The following is a 23859-nucleotide window of genomic DNA, read 5'->3' on the forward strand; positions in this document are numbered from 1 at the left end:
AAAGTGACACAGAGCAATTCCACCCTGATCCTTAGGAAACACATACTGTAAAGGGAGCTAAGACTGAACGGCACATTGTTGAGATTAAAACAAGCCAGGACTGGAGTCACATCATTTTTCAATCTATTCTAAATAGCAATATATAGAAGCTGCAAGTGATCTGGAAGTAATAAGGATTTTCATTTATCACTTGAAAAGTATATGCTTATAGTAGTGAAAGGCTGCAGACATAGTGAACATCAGCAGCAACAAAATACATTGTGAATAAACCAATTCACTACCAGATTTTATCAAATACAATTATCCTGTATCAGGTGTGTATCTTTAATTGTGTAAATATATTCACTAACTGCTGCCTGAGAAAAAAGCTAAAGTGCTGCTGTGCAAGTATATCCACAATCTGTGCTTCTTACGCACCATCTAAGCATCTTTTAGCATCACTTGGTCTTGCCTATTTATTTATTTATTATTTTATTTTTCATGGACACATGAAATGAAAATAACTCTTAAGCCAAAAGGTTGTTCAATATTTGAATGCTGAAGTAGTTCTACTCCCTGAAATGAAACTTAATTGAGCCTGCTCTCAGCTAAAGCTTCAGCCTCCTTACCTTGAGAGGTTTGGGTGCATATATATTTCTTGATCAAGGCATCTGTAGGTTGAGTGTAAAGGCTGAGAGCATATTTGAGGGACTTCATATCGGGGCTCTTTTCGAGGAAGGTTTTCTTCAGCCCATTGCCTCCAGCATGGAAGTATTGCTACAAAAAAAAAAGGACAGAGAAGCTCATATTTATAATTTCACAAGTTCAACAGAAACTTTGGAACATGATGGCAAACTCTTCTTTGCCATCAAGCAGTTGCAGTTGCATGAGAAACAGCCTAGGATTATATGGACAGTATGTATTTTACAAGGAGGAGCAAACACATAAAGAGACCAGACAAGAGACAGCAGTAATAGCCACTTTTGCAGCTAATTACCATGCATGTAAATCAGAAACCCATGCTTGGACGGTTAATGTACATTTGTGCTGATAAGCCTGATAGCTCAGGACAGACAAGGCTTTGCTTTCTTTTCAAGTGCTGTCACTACTCCCACATGTGGAAAGTGGGAGGGTGGCCATGGACAGATCTTATTAAGAAAGGAGGTGTTACTGAAAAGAAGTACTTGGAGACACATTTCTAAACCCTTTATATCTTTTATTCATTTGTGCTTCTTATGTGTTTAGCTGTAACACATAATCATTACAGTAACAAATTGTTTGCAGAGTTTGTTGTGTCGTGATCTAAGTTAAAAAGTCCTCATCACGCCTCTAAAGAGAGAGGGGCTTAGGAATATTTTTTGATTTTCTGATTCGTGTCAGGTCAGTACTTGGGCACAGACTTGACACAGTTTTCTGCCTCACCAGTGACTCATGAGTCACAAAATTTGACCGACGTGCCTCTTACGAACTGTATGTAATCTGGCATGCAGGGGGGTGAGTCATGGGTGGAGATTTGAAAAAAAAATAATATAAAAAAAATAATATCCAATAGTTTTGTCTCATTTTGCTGCTTTTATTTTTAAACTCTTACGTTGTGGTTATAATTAAATTTATTCAAATAACAAATGCCATTCTATTCACCTTGTCATGGCATCACGACCGATACAAGACAGTGTTATTGGTCAAAGAAAGTGTTGCCTTGTGTTGGAAAAGCCCAGTGTTACTAGAGGGCTGCAATGCTGCACTCCCTCTGGCAAATCAACGAGCTGACCTGTCAGAACAACCCTGCCTCTGGCAAAATTACCTGCCAAACTTCAGCCCTTTCTCCATTTCTTCTTTCTTTGTCTTCTTTACTCTTTCACTTTTCACTTTCCTTCTGTTCTGTCCTTATATCCTTTATTTCTTTAACGGTTTTCCTCTTTTCTTTCTTCCTCCTATCCTTTATTTTCTTTCACCTCTCTTTTTGTTTCTTGTATAGTTTCTCTTTTCCTTGTTCCTTTCATGAATTACATTTTTCTTTTATTTCTCTCTGTCCTCAAGGCTTACCAGGAGTTTGCTTCTTGTGGTGAACAATGTGGAGTTACACTATTCTCTAGGTTGTAGTCTATATGATAAATAAGTAACAACTACTCCCATATATACATATATGTAAAATCAAAGCTAGTAGTATATCAGTAGTATATCAAAGCTGGATTTGATGGGACAGATGGACCAGTTGCTTTTCTTCTACAATCACTTATAGGTCAGAGTTCAAAGAAAGGAGCAAACTGTGTCTTATTGGGAATCAGTTCAATGAACTGCATTCATCTTTGTCTCATATGGACCCCTGTATGGGCCAGTGAGTGCATTTATCCATTAACCTACCCATCAGTTTTCACAGGTTCAAAGTTCAGTCTGGATAAAATGTTTTCAGAGGGAAAACAAGCATTGTGATTTCAACACACATAATAATCCTTGCTGATACTAATCTGAAGACATGTATCACTTTATTTCAGTATAATCCTCATGCAGTATATGTGCTTGGCTACTTAATACAATATGTACCATTTTTAGATTACATATTTTAGGATGTTGTGCCTGTAAAATGAAAAATATGATGCACATAACTCTCTGCATATCGTTTCTTGAGCTGATCACCCAACTCTCCTAAGGCATTACTGAACTGTGTTAATTGACTGTCCTCATTGGAATACTGATGAAAAGAATTCCAGTGACATGACTGATCTAAAACATGCAGGTAGTTTCCTTGGAGACAGCAGTATCAATTAGTGTTCTCTGCACTTTCTGATGCAGTGGCAGTGTTCGCCCCAGTGGTACATCATAGCTCTCCTCTTGTCTCTGAAGAACAGAGGGTTGGTCTTGAAATTGTTTCATATCCCTTCACAACAAACGGTCGTATGGCAGTAAATTAACAGAGCTGCTCTGCACATTCTCTTTTGCTGAGAGGCTCTGGGCATCTTTCCACATTCATTGGTATCAATTACACCTCCTCAGATGGGTCTAGCATAATTTCATATATTCTAAAAGCATCATTTTTTGCAGCCACTGCATGTCTCATCAAGAGGCATCAAGAAGATATTAGTTTTATCAAAGAACATAGATTCAAAACATTTCCTGCCAGCCCCTGTTACAAGTCTCCTTTGTAGTTTTTAAGGTGACCATGAAGAATATTATTTCTCTCCAAATGCACCTTTTCCAGCACATGAATACCTGGACATAAAAATTACTACTCTCCAAGTCCACTTAACTTCCAGTATTTATGCTTACCATACTTTCGATTTCTGTTTTAACAAGCCTATTATATATACACCAGAGAAACAGAAGGAAATAGAAGAAGGGGGGCAATAAAACCTCAACATAAAATGTTCTACGCAGATGACATGAGCCACAGCATTCCACGCTGTTTTCTTTAGTCCTTGATTTACCAAATGCTCATTTAAGTCAATTTGCATATTTCTGCTCTGATTTCCCGTATGTGGCTCTGCTGTAGATGATAAAGGTATATGATAAAGTTTACCCATCCAGCTGTCTCCCTGTACGGCCAACAGTATAATTAACATAAAACTGACCTTGATGGTGGGAAGCACAAGGTCCATGGCTGCACACTGTCGTGGAGTCAGACTTCTGGCTTCCTCTCGAATGACATGTTCCTGCCGGGATACCAGATAAAGTCAAACACTCTACAACTGGAATACAAGTCACATTCAGACACTTTAAATTTTAAGATGTTTCTCCAGCATTATGGTAATGATCTTAAATTATGAGACTGAACATTTACTGTTAACAAAACAGCACAATTCAGAGTTTGACTTGTCTGCTAAACTTGAGCCTTGCTGTCTCAAACAAGTAAGTAAAGCTTTATTTATATAGCACTTTTTAAAACACATAGTTACAAAGCACTTCACAAAAACACACACATGCAAAATTAAAACAAACAGATTAACAAATAGTATAATTTATAATATAATATATAACATGTAACACAGAACAGAGAGAAACAGACCAAAATGAAATGAAACAAAACATGAGAACAGGTAGGGAAGTCTATATAAAGGCTTGCTGATATAAATTGATTTTTAGCGTTTAAAACAGTCCAAAGATTAAGCAGATCTAATAGATTGTGGAGGATGATTCCACAGAGCTGGGGCTAAGACTGCAAATGCGCGGTCACCTTTTGTTTTGCAGTTAGTGTGGGGGATAGATAAAAGACCAAGATTTGAGGATTGTAGCAGTCGAGAAGTGGAATAAGGAACGAGGAAGTCAGAAATGTAGCTAGGGGCAAGGTAATGGACTGTCTTACACATAATCATCAGGTTTTTGTAGTTGATTCTGAATTTTACAGGAAGCCAATGGAGGGGAGCAAGAATAGGGGTAATGTGGGACCTATAGCGGGTTCCGGTTAGAGGGCTAGCTGCTGCATTTTGGACTAACAACACACTAAAAGTCTATTTTAGTCATGAAAAATGTTTTTTGTCAATTCTAATTGAAGTTTTCCTTATTTGTGAATTGATTACATCGAATAACTTCTGGCATAGCCTTATTTCCCAGATGTGTACCTAATAGAGCATAGACAAAATAGCACAAATGCTTTATGAAAAGGATTAAACTAAAGAACTAAATCACCATTGCAAACACTGCTACAAATGTTGTAGTCTGGTCCCTGGTGTGCACAAAAGCACACAAGTCTGTTAAGTAACAGTATTTTGCATAAGCTTGGCGTTGGTTCAAAAGAGTTGATAAAATACCCGCTGTGGAGGAGGCATGTATAGATGCAGTGCTGTGAAAATGAACACTTCATCCCTTAAATTAGAGGCTGCAGATGAAACACACATACCTGTCCTTTTCTTATTTCTTCAAAATACAGATTTAATCAACTACAAGTCTGTTTTAAATAGATTTTAGAAAGCTGGTGTGAAACAAAGAACACTTCAACATTTGTGCTAAGTTGTGATCTGTTTTGGATGCAAATGTGCATTGGGCCCACTTCATTTTTATTGCCTCAGTTCCAGTAGAACATGTGGAAACACTGGGCTTCTTCTTTGATGAAAATACAGACCTTAAATTGGATAGAATTTTTCTCAATTCATTTTGATGGTGCAAATAGAAAACACTGCTGATTCTATCAGAATTTTTTAAAGAAATGATTCTCTTTCAACAGGAATAAATTGTCAGAAGCAGATTAAACAATACAATCCCCCTTTCTAACATATTGTCATATGCAGATGGGATTTGTGGAGGTCAAAGGATGTGATATTCAAAGTGGGCTTGAACACAGCATTATTTGTTTCAGATTAACAGCCTGAGTAAGTCTTCTGCTGTTGAAGCCATGCCATTATATTGGTCAAAGGTCAGCACTTGAATAATAGATAATGTGATGTAACAATGACAGGAATTCATTTTGCATGTTAGCAATGCGGTTAAACACATGCATTAGTAATAATAGAACAGAATAGTATAGAATAGAATAGACACCATCAGACATATCTCTTTATGTATACCCATATACACACGTAGATAAAAAAAAAAAAAAAATACTGGACATGAAAAGAATAATTCAGTAAAATGAGATGAAGACGATCACTCATGATTAGAACTAACAAGAGGATGATAAACCACTTTAATGCTTTAGGAAAGAGACAGAAACACACACATCTGTGTACTAGATGTTACCCAGATGTTGCCTCAAAAGACATCTGGGTCCCACAAACAACACAAACATGAGTACGGACACACCAACTGGTAAACACAATCCTATGAATGCAGATAAACACACATTCAGTTTGCATCCCCTGACTCAGAGGTAAAGTACCTCTCTGAGGTACTGTCATACCACGGTTGTTAGTAAAACCACAGTGTAACCACTGATCCATTCCAACGCCTCACTACACAAAGCCTAAGGGATTAAACATGCTCAGGTCACATCAGCAATTAGACACCAGCCTGGCATAGTGTTACACTGAGCTACACTGTATAATGCCAAAGCATACAGTAGCTTACATGCTTCTATTTCTTCTTTTTGGTTTTTAATGGCGGCTGGCAACCAGCATATTAGGTGCATTACAGCCCCTCTTCTGCAGGCTTCCAAATGACATAATTCATCTATCCAAATTTGTATGTAATGTAAATATAAGTGCAAAATATTGTAAACATACTGCATGTTTTACTGCTAAGATAAGAGCAGATTGGCTGAACTCTGCAAAATTCCCTCTGGGAAAATGGAAAAATGCGGGGGTCATGGAGTGTATATTGGACTGCATGATTAGATCCCTCCACTTGTACACTGAGTATGAGAAAAACATCTTTTTTTTGTCAAAAAATATCTATATTTTTGTTTATCTACTTGTCATGGTGTTTTCCATGTTGACATTTATCCACATATCTGACTAGCTACTAAAAGACTTACAATTCTTATAATTTTTCCTTTTTTATATGAATAGGCATAAATATGGATCAACAGACTCTGTAGTGAGTTTCCTATTGGGACTGTGGTCTGTGTATATCTGTGTTATCTATAGTGGCAGTGATAGACAGTTAATAATATAATTCATAATAAATGTTCAGTACAAATAGAAACCCGTGTGCATGTGGAGTGCAGCCATAATACACGTTTTACTGAGATGACAACTATGCTGTGAGAAATCCTTTTGGAATCAACACTGTTCACAGACACACTATTCAGACTATGTGTAGTGAGATGAGCATCCGCCTTGGGCTTATCTAAAAATTACCTTCAGTTTGGACAGCTGTCCCAAGTCCTTTGCTGCATTGAAGATCATCTGAGCTCCTTGCTGTTGGAGAAACAGATATTTTTCCATTATAGCATAAACACTCAATAGATAAATATGTGAATGGAAAAAAATATTACATTACATGATTACAGACTAAGCAACAGAAGATGACGGGAAAAAAATCTCAAATATGAATTCATATCTGTAATGGTGTTTTAAAGCTGCTATGGTTATTTTGGAAACTCTAAGTGACAGAAAGAGGAAAATGTTTGAAAACTGTTGTAAATGATGCCATTAAATTGCAAACATGCTTCTAACAATATAACACAATGTGTAAATGAGATGAAAAATCCAGATTTATGTCCTATACTGTAATTTGTGTGTTATGAGGGAGCAGAATAGAGCTGAATAGATGGAAGAAAAAAGAGAGAGACAGGTGGACATGACAAGGGAAGTGGGGGGCAGGCAAAAGAGTTACAGAAAGGGAAAGAGATAATTGATCAAACTCACACTCTGGTCACTCAGCGGAGGCAGAACAATGGTTCTCTCAATGGTGTTAAGCACAATTTTCCATAGCTCTTTGAGGACTCGTTTCAGCACAGTCTTCTCACAAATCTTGGCAAATAACATCAAACTGCAAAGCGGCAAAAAAAGGGCATTTGTCAGGTCAACACTTGAAGCACGTGTGTCAAACTGAGTCAACACAGCTTATGGCTCCAAGTGATGATGTCTTCATGAATAATATGGTTAAGTAAGGAAAAACACCTGTGAGTCACCGAATAAATGCAGCAGCTTTATGCTTTAATCTCACCCTATTGTACGAGCAGGGTCTCAGAGACAGGGGGAAGGATTTGGTATTTCCATATCATTAAGAGGATTCCCTGTAATACCCCATTGGCCTCAATGTTGCTTTGACAAATTGCTGAGAGCGATTCCCCAAGCTCAGCTGAACCATATCCTCGGTGTGGTTCTTTCAAGAATGCCACAGAAGTAAATACAGTCCCTAGGTTGAATTAATAGACATTCAAAGATAATACTGGTCTTTCTTTTTTTACTTTTCTCCAAAAACAAATGTAAAATGGTTGTCATTATTATACTGCTGCATCAGTTTTATTGAGCTGACACATCTGGAAGCCCTCAACTAAACCAGAATAAGAAATGGAAATACGATCAACAATGATCTTTGTCATGTCTGAGGACGAAAACATTTTTGGAGTGAATACAGCAAATGGGATTCTTTGATTTTTTTCACAGAGTTTTTGATCCTACTCACGAGTCAATAAAGCGGCGTTCAGACAGATAACTGCACAGCATGAAAAAATTATTCATTTGAATGGGATCACCGTGTTAGCACAGCAGGGTGCCGATTGTGAGGAACAAAAACACAGAGTAGCCTGGCAGTAATGTTGAACCAGGCTCAACAAAGTGCAACATCATCTAGCAGGGCTCTGCATTGGCCTGTCAAATACATTCAAGTGCTAATTCCTGATAGATTACTGAGTAACATGAGTGCTGTATTTCTATTGTTTACCTCATAATCATAGCAATGAAAGATAAAAATAATGACAATTCATAGTAACTTTCCAGAGTTGTAAAATCCTGTCTTGTAATGTTATGGCTCTATTACTCAGGACTTCCTGGACACCATCTCACATGTCCCTGTAACAAAAACAATGCAGCCTCTTGCATTGTTTCAATGCTGTTTTCAGAACACCTACTAGGACTCTGGTGTGAAAGGACTTACACTGCATGTGAGGTTCTGCTGTCCTTTTAAACTACTGATCTGTTTGAGTACCAATTACCAAATACCAAGGTTACTTTTTATAATCTTCCAATTCTAATATAACAGTACAATATAAAAACAAATTCAAACAAAAAATTGTTACAGTTTACTTTGCATACTTTATTTTCCCAAGCAGAAAGTCCTCTTATATTGCATTGGCAAAAACAACTGCCACAGTTAGAATTTAAGCAACTGTGATCTAGAAGTTATAGAGAAAATGTTTTTTTTTATTCTACATTCAATGCATCAAGAACTTAAGTTACAATTTTACAATACTTTCTGTGAAGTCCCTTATTGTAAACTGAAACTAAAATCTGTAATCTGATACTTGGGCAATACAAACATATGGTGCTAGAGAATCAAGAGTACTAGGCATACATACTGTATGACTGGATAGAGGCAGCTGAAATATTAATGGTTAATGGTAGCCATGTGTTTTTGTTAATCACCTCAACATATATTGTAGATTCTGATGAAACCAAACTAACACTGACTGTTCAAACTATTCATCAACTTTGAGACCAAAACTCTCAAACATGATAGCGGTAGATGACTGAGTCTTTTTACTCCTATATTTGTATTTAACACTTTCAAGAGAGCGTGGCACTTATGGTGGACCAAAGTGTAAAACTGTCTTACATGTCAGAGGATAAACTCTGACCTTGCATTCAGCAGATACCTACTTTTTATCCAGAAGGTCCATAAGAGGCCGGAGAACAGTCTCTGCATCCATGGCAGCATTGCTCCCTTTAGCTGAACCTTTCATCTGGACCAGCTCCTGGTTCATCTGCTTCACACAGTCCTCAATCACAGGTTTGAAACTGGGTGATGGAAAACATAACAATCATTTAAAGCATTTTGTATGTTAGGATGTAGCAGTCACAGGTAGCAACTTTAAGGAGGTGTAAGCTCGCTCCTGCTGGTCCTATTAGATTATTAAAAAGGTGTTAGAGCGAGGGTGTCCTTTGTTCAAGCTGAAATGTTTAGCAACTTGCTGTGCTCACTGAGCGTGGTGCACAGCAAGAGCGCTGGAGTCAATTATATTCTGAGTGCATGTCTGTCAATGCCTAAGTAGTCTTGTAGCACAATTTCTTTGATGGAGACCTTCACCTTAATGAACATGATCCCACACTAACACACATGCACACACTAATGCTCACCTGGAGCCGAACACTCCGCTGAGCTCATCCAGCACCGTGTTGAGTTTATTCTGCAGCTCCTTTAGCAGATCACTGGCCTCTGCATCCAGCTGTCAGTGGGAGACAGACAGTTACTACATCTTTACACTCCATTCACTAGCCCACACTGACTAGAACTCTGTATCTCTGGAGGATGCCTCAACTGGGGTGGGGGTGTTGAGAAGGACGACAGGCACAGAGGAGAGGTAACCTGCCTCGCTGGTGGCTTCCCACTCATTTTGCCTGCCATCTGTGCCGAGCAACGTTCTGAATACAAATGGACGGATCATCTCCGAGCTGTGCAATGATGACTGCTTGCCGAGTCATGAGACATGGTGTCAGCAAAGAAGCAGCCAGCTAGGGGTCTCTCAAAAGGAAACATTTTTGTGCACTACTACACAGTTACAGTAGTAAGAGTGTGCTGTCAGCCAGCCTCAACATTGTAACATCTCAGGGGAATAAAGCTTACTGTCATATATATATTCATAAAACCTTGAATCTACAGATGTTCTGATACTGAAAACTTCTGACTGCCTTTTTATGCTCAGGAAAAAAATCTTGCTGCAGGGGAAAATGTTGGTCTTGTTTGTTTCACTACTGAATTCATTCAAGTGTGCAGCTATTCTGTGTTGTTTTTATTTACCAGATGGCAGTGTATCCTGCCTAATGCTTTCTTAAATTCATGTACTATGTGCCTTAATATCTATGATATAGTGACAAATCAGACACAATCTGCAATGCACAATTTTTATAAAAACATGCATGGCATGTGTTGGCTTTCTGCAGCACCATATTTATGCATGTGCATGTGATGGATGTGCATATTTGTTCATGTTTGCATTCATGTTTGTGCTCATCTGTAGTTTTGGTGAGATTCTGAGAAGATGCATGGGTGGATATTGGGTATCTGAGCTGTGCTATGTATATTTTTGTGTCAGTAACTGCATGTATGAGTACATCTGCGTTACTGTTTGTCTCAGCGCATATGAATTATGTTCGCCATGTAAAATGTCGAAATATTGATGTTTTGGATGGGGGTGGAGAACATACGTTGCTGAGGCTCAGTGCCTGAGATGGATGTGTGAGGCCAGGCACTGTACCACATGCATGACAGATCGTCGCATTAGACCTGATAAGCTTAGACATGGAGCTGCTCATCTCACACATGCTAATGGCGGATGGCTCAGCTGGGGAACGGATGTGTAAACTAAACCTTTTATAGACACTGTTATTCTGCATACATGCCTGTATCTGCAGCACGAACAGGATAGATTTATGTGTGTGTGTACGTGTTTTCACTTGCGCACATGTTCACACTGCTGTCTCTTCAATAGATGTGATCGAAGCATGCAAGATTTTTCTGTCACAGAGGAAATTACCCATAAAGGTTGGAGATGTTATTTCAGTGTTCAAGTAACAGATAACATCTTTTCAAGTGATAGCAGAAAAATACTGTAGGCATTGGTCTTTTATCAGTCCTGTTGGCCTGAGGAAAGTTTTAGGCTAGCCTCTAATCTATAGCCCAGCAGTCTCTGAAATTGAGATTCTCTTTTCTTCAAGAACAGTGTGTCTTAATGGGAATGCTGGCAAAGGAGATTCAACACGCTGTTAGATAAACCAAGGCACATGTCACCTCCTGAAAGGAGAAAATTACATTCTGACTCTGTATGGTTACTGATGCTCCAGTCAAATGTCTACCTGAAGCCTGCAATCCTGTCAGAGGGGCCTTCATTCAAAGGTAGGCGCAGACATTTGTATGTCACTGGAAAGTCATAGAAATGACTTGCAAAGTGAGGCAGTTATGCAGAAGGGAAATATCAAAGATTAATCTCCTGAAATGTCAGGTTACAGATAAAGCCTAGGATTAGTCTGGAAATGGGATATGATGTTGAGAATCGAATGATAAATGTTATTTATATAAATATATATATGGGGTGCTATGAATAGATCCTGTGTTAATGGCTTGCACTCTCTGCTTACAGAAACTATTTAAGTTGTCCATATGTCACCACAAGAAATTCTTTTACATTTATTGCACTTAGCAATTAAAGCCATCTTTTATTCTGGTAATCAAACTTTATGCAAAGGAAACATCATGTTTAGAATCTATGGAGCACCTGGCTCCTATATGGTAACTAGTCTCACTCGACACTGACTGTCATCCAGAGTCCTCCAGAGTGCACAAACTCTCTCCTGGCTGACAGCCTATCAACAGCAGCCCAGCTTTGCTTCCCTTTGCCTGTTTCAACAATATCTACTCACTGGCAGATTGTTACTCTGAAACACAGTTTGTCCTAAATTACTAACAGTGCCAAGTAAATAAAGGTTTAATAAACCACCGTCTCTAAAGTGAGAAAAGCATATTAGTAAACAGGGTGACACACAAAATAAAGCCTGATACCAATCTGGGGAGATCAGTCCATGATCGTTCTATAAATGTGGGCACTGTGAGAGATTATTGCTAATCTCTGTTATTGGTAACGCTATGATAACAGCTCTTGGTAATTACATTGGCTCTCTGGGAGTTAATTGCTGATAGGGAACTATTCAGTAATGAATAGGCTACTGTGCAGAGAGGAACCTTTGGAAAACTTTCACCTTAAAAACACCTCGGATGTGTAATTAGCATTCAGGAGAAATTACTTAAGTCATACAGAGAAATTCTTAAAGATATACATGATTGTCCATTGACAGTGGATATTCACAATTTGACTTTTTGAAGGGATGTAAAGACTTCGGGTGTCATTATTCATCAGACAATAATGTCCTGGGAGGGATCTTCTAACTGCAGCCCCTTTCACACATGCACTGCAACCCAAAAATTATCCTGACATTACCCGGAGGAGCTGTTTGTGAGAACATAAATGTCTGAATCAGCTGGACCAGACTTTACCCTGCCAGCTCCCAAATACAAAGTCTGTGTAATGTCCGATTGACCCCTTGTGTTAATACAACAGGTAATTTTCCAGAGAATTCACAGCGAGCGAGTAGGCGTGTTGACGATGTTTCTATCATGCAGCTGGCACTGGATAAACGCAGCAGGCCAGCTAAACTGCATTTTTTTGACTGGGCCTGAACAGTCCGCTGCGAAGCTAGGACTAATGGGAGACTTCCTGTGATTTCTCAGAAAATAAAAGCAGTTTTATTTCCGGTTAAAAGCTTAAAAACACCAAATTACAACCGCAGCATACTTTTTGCATCATGTCCTGCCTCCTGCACACTCTACCCAGGCGCCACCCCGTGCCTAAATCAAATGGAGTATTTCCAGTAGGTCAGAACACATCTGACACGGACAATCTCCTGCTGTGTATGTGTGAAAGGGCAACTCTAGACAATGTCCAGGCTTGATTCTCCGGACATTGTCCAGAGTTCACATGAGAAAAAGGTTTGTGAAGAGGTAGCACCACCTCAGCTGAGGGCAGAGCTGGAGAGATTTGTAAGTGTTTGAGAAGCTCATTAAACATGGTCCGAAAAATACTTTCTGAAGCATTTTGTGGCTGCAGCCTGGGGAATGGATAGAGATAATCAAAACCACTGCCAGCGACTAGGTGAGTCTCTGACTCCACTCTTTACGCCAGGAAAAAAAAAGGGGGAGGGGGACTAAACAAACTAAAATAAATATCACACTTCTAAATTAGCCATGGACAGAGAAGTGGTGGACAGAAAAAAAGCAAGCTAAAAATAAAGATGGGGTCTGGTGGGTTGAGCCACTATCCCCAGAATGTGGGGATGGTGAGCTTCAGCAGCCTGTCTAGAGCGGTGATGGGTAATTCAGATTCCGTATGCTCTGTGGCACATGCTGCTGGAAGGGTTGGGGGTGGGGTGAGAAGCGTAGGAGTGTGAGGGGTGGTGGGGAGACACAGGGGGGAGGGGGCGTGCTTTTTCGTATCATTTGGTAAATGGTGGGAAGGGGTGTTGACGAGTCCTATTGCACACACCTTACAGAAGGACACAACCCCCTCCTCCTGGAGACAGAGAGAGAGAGCACAAAAAGGAAATGGGGGGAAACAGAAGACACAACGACAGGAGACAAAACGCAAGGCAAGACAGGCGTTAGATACTGGAGAGAAACATGCGTGTAAGTCATAAGAAGCCGAGGCGGCTGCTTCTCAGGTTAGACTGACAGACTGACAGGTCGACAGGGAAAATATTCAATGGTGTTTCAAACCCAGCACACAGATTTATAGGTTTAACTCAATATTTACAAAAATGTTAAGGCAACATATGTTATACACAAAGGGGATTAGAGACGAGGAAACAGTAATGGGGTAAGAACACTAGTAGAGGTAGTAGTCAGAAATGTGATATTAGCAAACTGGACTACATGTCAGATTAGTCTATAAGACGGTTACGCACAGAACTGAGGGACGGATTACAGCACAACACCGATGGGGTCAATTCACTTTCACTTCAAATAAATGTAATCTGAAATGATTATTTACATAATCATGACACAGCATTTATTTCTCGGCAGAGTGCTGATCTGAGGATGTTGGTTTAAGCCTTCATATATATGTACCTCCATATATATGTAACTGGTATCAATTTTGCTGAAGTGTCCTTGAGCAAGACAGTAAATCCCTACAAGACCTGCTGGGGGACATTGTATTGTAGCTAACCTTGTGGTTTGACCTTCCAGTGGAAGGACACAGATGTAAAGAGAATTTCTCTGCATGGATAAATGGAGAATTGCATTCTAATAGTTTATACAGGGCTGAAATTTCAAAATTAGAATTGAAAATGAATTGCCTCAAAACTGGACACAGACATAGCAGACAGATGCACTCAGCTAGGCACAGACCTGTTTGCCACCCATAGACTCGAACATCTTCTCCAGTTGGACACGGAGCTGCTGAATGTTGTTGAGAAGGATGCAGGGCTGTAAAAGTACAAGAATGAGATGTATTATATATTATGTGTTTTATATTATATATATATGGTTTTGACATCCCTCAAAAACCTAGTGTATTAAATTTCCTTTTTTTAACAGCTATTGGCACTATACTGTAACAGTTTGTGAGCTTGACACAAGCCCGTATAATTGGAAACACATTCAAAAACATCAGAAAAATCACAAGGGTAACAACAGTTAAATCCATCAGTTTTGATTTCCTGACAGATCATCTATACAAAGATGCAAGGTTTCTGCACGACATTGACAGTCAGCAGGGAAACGCAGTACATAATACAACGGGGAGAGAAATGTCTGCACTGAATATGTCAGGCGTTATCGATTCTCAGCTCCACAACAAGTTTAACAGATGACAGACATTAATCACACTGCTTTTTATGGAGACTGTGAGTAATTCTTCCTAGTTTTCAGTCAGTCACATATTATGTACATTATCTGCTCAAAAAAGAACTGACAAAATTACAACACCCTAAAAATTATGATGGTGGTAATGGATAGCACTAACATGATAACTCTGTGCCCCACAGGAGAAAGATGATTGGTGTCTTTCAGTCTACAAAGCAGCCTATAGTGTCTCTGCGGCAGCACATAATGGCTTGCTCTCAACTAGATTTATGAGCATATTTGTATGGGAGTGATTAGATATTCCAAATCTAAATAAAAGCAATAGAGATTTCTCTCCGTTACATGTTTCTAGCTTGAGAGAGGTTGAAAAATATAGAATAGGGGACTGAACACACGGATTGAATATATCACAATCTATCCGTTAAAGGCTGCTTTTTTCACTTTGGTGAAATGATGTGTATCTACTAGAGGTATAACGGTACAAAAAATTCACAGTTCGGTATATACCTCGATTTTGGTGACACAGTTCAGTACAATTTCAGTACAGCAGAAAAAAAAGAAGGGTAGAAAATGATATTTTGGTCCTTTATTTTGAAAAATGTAAACATCCAACAATGGATCAATAAATTGGTCATAACTATTACTGAAACAGTTTAGTTGCTGCAGTGGAAAAAGAAAACAACATTTCTGTTTCTTGCAAGAAGTCAGGACACCTGCTGACAGCTGTCTTATGCTGATTAATAGTCTAACTGTACATATAGTAGTTGAAACTAGCTCCACTTCCAGCAGCTACAACAGTAACACGCTGCTTACACACTGATGCTTCAGTATTACTAATCTAATGATGTCATATATAATAATATATCGGTCAGAGGAACCAAACTTTAAGACTTTTTGATTACATTTTCCTCACTCAGAACTGGTTCTTACGACATGCTGTCTGACCACGTCAGAAATCAAATGTGTTTATCGTTCTAAACGGCTTCACTCAAAGACAGAAAGAAAAGCTGACCGTCACAGAGAGGGGAGGGGGGAGGGGAGACACGGTATTGTTTCACTATGGAGATAACAGAGCATATTTTAAGAATAGTGTTGCACTTGGTCAGTGTTATGGGTCTCTAGTTTGTCATCCTGAAGGCAGCGTAACCAGGGCAACCAGGCTACCTTGGCTAGCATACACCAATGAGCATGCTACAGCTAAGTGGTGCACTGCCAAAACATTCTGGGTGTAACTTGCTCTCTAGAATTATTGTTCCGCACGTTGGAATAAATGGATTATTAAACTATTTGTAAATGTTTGGGTCACAAGCCTTATTCTTCATACGACTACATGCACTGAACCATAACATCCGTACCATGGCGGTTTGGGACGAAGTACTGTTACACCCCTAGTATCTACTGATTGATTTAGAATTCAGAGGGAAAATACTGTTTGTATAGGGTGATGGTAAACTAAAAGGTTTTCACCACAAATATTAGCAATGTCAAGAAATGCATTCATCGAGTCAGCGCTTTGTTTACAGACAGACCAAAGAGGGGAGGGGAGTGTGGACGTGTCACAATACCTCACACAATATCTGGTACTAAATGATTAAAAAAATAATATTATAGAGATTAGCTTCAATTTGATGTAACCCTGCTACTGTATAACTCCATCTGCCTCTTTATTTCCTTTTTTCCATCATCTGTCACTCCTGTCTCAAGGAGACATTTCATGTTTTCTCTGGAACAATTGTAATGAGTTGTCAGAACTGTAAAGAAACATCTGCCTCTTCTGCTAGTACCCTGTGTGTTATCTTTCACTTCGACTTCAAAGACCAGTGTGGATAATTAGGCCACTCAGAGGGCTCTGTGTTTAGCCATCCGTCACATTAAACAATGGACAGAGAGCCCAGAAAATACCAATGACTTTACCCAATCAGCTATGGGCTGCGAGATGAATAATTGAATCTGGGTTAATAGAGACAATTTGTTAAGTGCATTACAGAAGACACAGCAGAGCTCAGCATAGAACAGACTGGGCTGCTATCTTTAACGTTTGCCACATAGTCTCCATGCCAACTGCTGTTAGAGACAGTCATCATGGAAACACCATCATCTGCATTTGTACCCAGAAAAAAACTCAACTCAAGGTATCCCTTTCTGTTAACATTTTCAGACTTTGAGGGGGCACTTACCACATTCTCCTTACTCAAATACAAAGGAAAGTCCTTGGATATGATTGCAGCATATTGCAGAAGAACCTTGTTGATAGTCTGCAGGGAGGGAGAGGGACAATATTATAATTATAATATGTTTGCTGTTCTATTATTGAAGCACTGGAACATACTGAGAAACTTTCAGCAGTCACAACCCAATAAAGAGATGATATAAAACAGAATAAACACGTCAAAGAGTCTTCTTAGATCAATGTTATAGTCTTTAACTGTGAGTTATTACTCCCTACAGGAGTATTCAGGTTTCTTTGAAGGCCTTTCCAAAGAGCCTGACCTTCGCAAAGCGACACATGAAGTGAGCCAGAGCCTGTGGGTTTGGACACTCTAGCTTCTTGATAATCTCAAAACTCTGGTTTAGTTGAGTGAACACATCCACCACTGAACAGGAAAATAGGGCGTGCTCTGAGGTCTGCTGGAACTGTAGCAGGAAAGATAGTTGGAGAGAGAGGCATAAGTGTAGAGAGAGTGATGCAGGGGTTGAGAGAAGGAAAAGAGAGAAACAGATGTAAAATCTTAGATCTTTAGGCACATTGTAAAAGCATAATATTCTTTAGAACAGTGTTGAGAATAGTCAATTAATGTAACAATTACTCTGTAACTACAGTACATTGCTCACAGAGCAGGAATCTAGACCACCTAATGCTGATGAGGAACAGTAGGTGTACTGTTAGCTGAGGTATACTGCCCTAATAACATGCCACGTTAGGTCTTTCACATATATGAGTTAGGTCTTTAACATATATGAATTCCTACATTTATTCATAATTAACATAAAAATCATATTTAATCACATAAACTTTACAACCTCATTTTGTAATGCAGGCTTTCTGTTACCTGTCAGTGATGCGACTCGAGTAATTTTCTGACTTGAAAAAGCCTCTATAGAACCACAAAAAACATTATACAACTGTTTTCACAAGCTGTGTAGTACTCCACGTGACTTGTAAATTAACTTGGACACATAAAATATGTGGAGTGTTCACCTGTTTTTACAGAACTGTGCTATTTTAAAGGGCAAACTGTGCTGATTGAAAAGTTTTACGATTCAATTGAAAATATCAACATTTTAAAAAAAGTGTAGCCCTATGCAATGTCTTTTGCAGCGTTTGTTAGAAGCAATTGTAAGTGCTTCTCTCTATGCAATTATGTGTCATAACAAAAAAATATACAGTACATCCTGTCATTTAGATACATATGAACACACATGCACACAAACCAGGTGGGTCAACAATTTCTTTGCCAAATGTTTTGTGAATATTTTACATATTTTGTCTCATTATTGCCTAATATATTTCTGTTCCTTTTATTGCCCCGAAATCATGTTTTACTTCCTGTTTTTGGTGTCAGAATCAAATAACGAAAAACCAATCAAACCCGGCCCGTTTTTGGTTTTTGCCGATTCGTTTTATCGTTATTCCTTTTTGGATTGAATATCCAGCAGGTCTGTGGACATCAAGTCAATCCGTTTTCACGTTTAAAACCAAAAACTGAAGTCACAGGGGTTTTTCCTTTTTTTCATTTTAAACCAAAAACGAAATCACGTGATCTATTCCTTTTTAGTTTCCCAACAAAAATCCAGAAAACCAAATTCAAAAGACCGTTCAATTTTGGTTTAGAAATCAAGTATTTTTGTCAGTTTTGTATGATAGCGGAAGCGGCTACATTAGCCTACCCATGATCCTCAGTGACCGTTGCTATGGTGAAGACGCCAGCGACAGCCTTAACATATAGTCAGTATAACATTATGTAGTACTGCAGATTATTGGTTACGATCGGGATCAACGTACTTTACTGCACATTGAACTGTAAAGAAAATAATGTGTGCTATGGACAAAGAAAGGAAGTGTATGAAATATAAGAAAGGTGATGAGAGAATAAATTAAACATAAATAATTAATAAATAATTACATCATGTAACATTGGAGGTTGAATAAAATGCTAATCTAAAGTCCAGTTTGATGAAAATTACGAAAGTGAAAGTGTAGGGCTTCAATGAGGGATGTGAAATGTAAAGTTCAGTTTTATAACCCCGTCTTCATCCCGTTTACACACACGTGCGGCTGTCACTGGCGTCTTCACCATAGCAACGGTCACTGAGTATCATGGGTAGGCTAATGTAGCCGCTTCCGCTATCGTACAAAACTGACAAAAATACTTGATTTCTAAACCAAAATTGCACAGTCTTTTGAATTTGGTTTTCTGGATTTTCGTTGGGAAACAAAAAAGGAATAGATCACGTGATTTCGCTTTTCGTCTTTGGTTTAAAATGAAAAAAAGAAAAAACCATGTGACTTCAGTTTTTGGTGTCAAACGCAAAAACGAATTGGCTGAATGTCCGCAGACCTGTGCAATATTCAGTCCAAAAAGGAATAACGATAAAACTAATCGGCAAAAACCAAAAACGGGCCGGGTTTGATTGGTTTTACGTTATTAGATTCTGAAACCAAAAACGTTTTTTTGTTTTTTGTTGTGAAACAAATAACAGATTTACCGTTTTTTGGTTTTTGAATTACAAATGAATTACGAATTATACAATGATACCTGGATCCTGTTTTTATCCATTTTTAATTTACATTTCATTCATATTCTTGTCTTGCAATGCCTCCAGACGAGGAATGTTTTTGACTATGTGAAATTTCCTTATCCCCTACATCCTCTTCCTCAAGAGGTGAATTTTGTTTATTTCCCTTGTGAATAAGAAAGCAGTCTTTAGTTGTTTGGCTGATTAAATATAAAGTTTTATATTGAAAAAGTAATTTAAGGTAGTGCTCACTCCATCTTTCTTGTCCCTTTCCAGCGCTCCATTGAGGAAATCCATGGCAACATCCTCGTTCTCATCAAGCCATTGAATGACAAATGGTTCGAACCACCTAGAAAAACAAAACAAAAAACAAACCAAAAACCTTCTATTATGCATGGGTCAAATTATTGTTTGAAGTCATTTCTAGCATTTGGTTCATCTCATCTGTCTGAAGCACCAGATGAGTCACGGTTTACTATGAGAAAATGATTCAAAGGCCAGGGCATTTTATCATTTAAAAATCATAGGGAAACCAATGCACATCGGCGTTGTAAACATCAGGCTTCCGGGGCTTTAGCCAGGATTTTTCTTTTACTTGCTCTGAATCTTTCTGACAGAGGAAAAAAAGCTATAATCATCAGGAAGTGTAATTAATTTAATTCCCGACAACCCCCTAACTCTTGCTGCTGCCTGTGTGTGGATGTAGTGGAGACTGAGGGAGTGGACGGGGCTGGGTAACACCCTCTTGTATGCAAGTTCAGTCCATCTGCAGCCCTCACGTGCTTGCTCATGCCCTCACCTGCGCCATGATATGGACGCACGATGTGCGATTCTGCTTCATGCTGTCTGTCAGCTGCCAGGCTCACACAGCACTAGCGACTATGCTGTCCCTAGATTTGAGAACCACTGGTTTATTGACTAATGTAGCTAAGCGAACCCTAACTACATATCTTTGATATCTACTGTTGGTGCATTCTGACATTTGTGCCAGAGAACTTGGCTAAGCCAATGTTACTGGTACATGTCAACAAGCTAATTAGTGTAGAGTAACAGCATTTTGTCATGTAGGCATAGATGACATGAAAGGATATAGAATACTTGGGGAGTTGGTAACACAATTTGGAGATGGCCAGATGGTCAAAACACCTGATATTCCCTAAATGGATGTACAAATAAACAAGTGTTTCAATTCAACCTACAGCCATCAGGGTGCTGGTTTATTTTATTTGTACAACACAAAGTGCTAAACATTAAAGCAGTCAAAAAAATAGAATAGAATAGAAAAGTAGCAATTAAACACTGATGCCATAGGTTTGAGAACTCTCAGCTGCCCTGCAGATGTCCATTTTGTCCAGAACAACTGTGTTAACATTACTATTAAAAATTAAATTTCAAATGAGACGTAATGTTTGCAGTAGTCATACAGTGCCGTAAATTAAATTAAATTTAGGCAGTAGTGTTCCAGGCAGAACAGCAGGGACAACCCAAAAAAATTTGGCACACACCCTGACCCTGACAGCACACACCCTGACCACAGCTCCAGATGGTCTGAGCTTAGCCCCAGACCTTATCAACTCCTAGAAACATCCCTGCCAATGCATTTAAGGGAGATCAATGAAAATTGATTGCGCTACATTCAAAAAGGTATACTAAAGAGACCTAGCAGATTTCAATGTGGTTTTGGCCAGGGCTCCAATTTATGCAGACATTGATATCAGGTTTCAGTTTGTGTCGACAGATTAGACTGCAAGGCTCAGACAGAGGACAGCAAAGGACAGGACAGGCTAAGACGGATGAGTCGGGTGAGGAAGTACATTTGTTAGAGGAATAATAATGCTGTTCTGTCTGTTTCATTTTGCCATTTCCTTGTTTTATATAATACCCAAGCTTGTCCTCAGAGCAACGGATGTCCCCCCAAAACGGCTTTGTACTCTGGCTAAGGGCATCTGCTACAGGAGGAAGAGCCAATAAATAAGGTGGGCGTGGTGAAAGAGAAAGAGAAGAGAGACGAGGCAGACGAGAGAAAGTCTGTGTGTGTGTGTGTGCATGTGTGTGTGTGTGTGTGTGTGTGTTCATATGATGTGTATGTCTCAAGAAGAATCAATCCTGCTAGGGATGGTGTTTGAGTGACAGTGTTGGAGAGGGGGAGGGGGAGTCATTACTCTGATAGACTGGCAGGATGGGAGAGGGCATTGCATTCCATGTGTTTATATTGCAGCTATTCCTGCTTTGCTGCACATGATTATGCATGCATAATGGAAAACAGTGATTATGTGAAAAGAAGAACAAAAACCTGCTTTTAAGCTATAAATTTGTCTCCTCATCCAAAACAATTTATGATCAGCTTGTTTAAAGGCTTGTTGTAACTGCCATCACAGATAATCCAAACATGACAGGTTTATAGATTCAGTCTTAAAGGACCAGTGTGTAAGATTTAGTGGCATCTAGCAGTGAGGTTGCAGACTGCAACCAACTGAATACCCCTCCCCTAACCTCTCCCCTTTCAAGCGTGTAGGAGAACCTATGGTGGCCATGAAAGTTGCGAAAAATGCACATGGCCCTCTCTAGAGCCAGTGTTTGGTTTGTCCATTCTAGGCTGGAAGAGGACCCACTCCCTATGTATATATAAAGGGCCAAATCTAAGCTAACGAAAACACAGTGATTTTCAGGTGATTATACACCAATTAAAACATACTTATGAATATTACATTGCATTTCTGCCAAAATCTGTTCTACTAGACGCCACTAAATTCTACACACTGGTCCTTTAACCAGCCACAATGACTCAGACATCATATTCACACTGTTGACGATTACATAATCTTTGTCCTTATGGTTTTTGTGGTACAGAAGTATGGTTTAAAGTTGATTTAAAATAATTTTTAAAATATTAAGAAAGTATGAAAAAAAAGTTTTTTATTGAAAAAACATTTGCACTTTCCTGCAGAATTCCTGAAAGATTTATCTTTGAGCCTTTTTGTCTTATTCATAATATTTACTTTCCATGATTAAGATTTTTAGCCACGCTAGCAGCATGACTCTAGAGATGGATGTGTCGGTCTGTGTGTCAGTCCACCACTTTGATCTAAACTGAAATATCTCAACAACTACTGAATGGATGGTGATGCAATTTTGTAGAGACATTTATGGTCCCCAGAGGATGAATCCTATGGACTTTGGTGATCCTCTGACTTTTCCTTTTGGGTCAGGCCAAAGTCTCAATTTGTACAATACTTTGGTTTATGACTAAATACCTGTAAAACTAATGACATACAGTCAGCCTCTGCTGTAGTTTGTGTTTAGTGCTAATTAGCAAATGTTAGCATGCGATTGTAACATGCTAAACTTGGATTTCTTAGCATTTACTTCCTTATTCCACTGAGCATAAGTGGTACCTAACAGAGCCACTAGCATGGCTGTAGACTCTTAGTCTTGTTAAAATTTTGTTTTGTTGACACCAACAGTTTCTTAGCTGGTAAAGATGGGCAATAATTAGTGTAAGAAATGAACACTGAACTGTAATAAAATTTCATCCTGAAGCAACTGAACAATTTCTTTGCAATGTTTCTCTCTGCTCTGTTTCAGTCAGTCTTATCATCCTCTTAGTGTCTTGTAGCCTTGCTTGTTTTAAGCATCTTTTCTGCAGTTTCAACTCCAATCCAGTTCCAATTACAGTATGTGTATGTAATATAACATGTATGTATGCATGCTTGCGTGTCTCTACATGTACAATACATGCGTGTGAAAGGAGAGGGCACTTACAGAGAATATTCAGGTGAAACACCCTTGAAGGCTGGCAGCTCACGGACGTACTCATTATAGAACCATTTGACTTTGAAGTGAAGATTCATGTATTCAGTACTTTTGCATAGGCGGTGCTTGTCATGCTCTGTAATGCAGATTAAAACATGAGAAAGAAACATGTTAGCATATACAGTATATCCACTTGAGTCACAATTCTAAGACAGAGAAACCTAAGTTGTAATACTTATGAGTCTCACACCTAGGAACACCTCTGGACTGATCAGAGAGCATAAAAATTGTAGAGCAGCACTTCAGCATCAAATGTTCAGTCTGTAATACAGTAAATGTGTTAATTAATTAGTTAATGTGCTCTGAAGGAAAGACTGACCCATTGTTTCTTTGGACTGCTATTTCCTCCAGAAATCCAAAAGTACACACACACACACACACACA

General features: G+C 38.9%; 1 protein-coding gene across 3 annotated transcripts in view; it reads right to left on the bottom strand.

Annotated features, from left to right (window-relative positions):
* LOC121901898 (protein unc-13 homolog C-like) overlaps window positions 1-23859 on the bottom strand; it is a 113731-nt gene that overhangs the window by 6602 nt on the left and 83270 nt on the right. For all 3 annotated transcript variants that reach the window (XM_042418998.1, XM_042418990.1, XM_042418981.1), the window contains 11 exons: window positions 23425-23551; window positions 19915-20011; window positions 17416-17559; window positions 17103-17180; window positions 14470-14547; window positions 9651-9739; window positions 9174-9311; window positions 7218-7341; window positions 6708-6767; window positions 3549-3629; window positions 609-756 (listed from right to left, as the gene is read on the bottom strand). In XM_042418998.1, coding sequence (XP_042274932.1) covers window positions 609-756; window positions 3549-3629; window positions 6708-6767; window positions 7218-7341; window positions 9174-9311; window positions 9651-9739; window positions 14470-14547; window positions 17103-17180; window positions 17416-17559; window positions 19915-20011; window positions 23425-23551 — 1164 coding nt within the window. The remainder of the gene's footprint in view (window positions 1-608; window positions 757-3548; window positions 3630-6707; window positions 6768-7217; window positions 7342-9173; window positions 9312-9650; window positions 9740-14469; window positions 14548-17102; window positions 17181-17415; window positions 17560-19914; window positions 20012-23424; window positions 23552-23859) is intronic.

This window comes from Thunnus maccoyii, chromosome 1 (assembly GCF_910596095.1).
Source record: "Thunnus maccoyii chromosome 1, fThuMac1.1, whole genome shotgun sequence".
Taxonomy (NCBI): Eukaryota; Metazoa; Chordata; class Actinopteri; order Scombriformes; family Scombridae; genus Thunnus; species Thunnus maccoyii.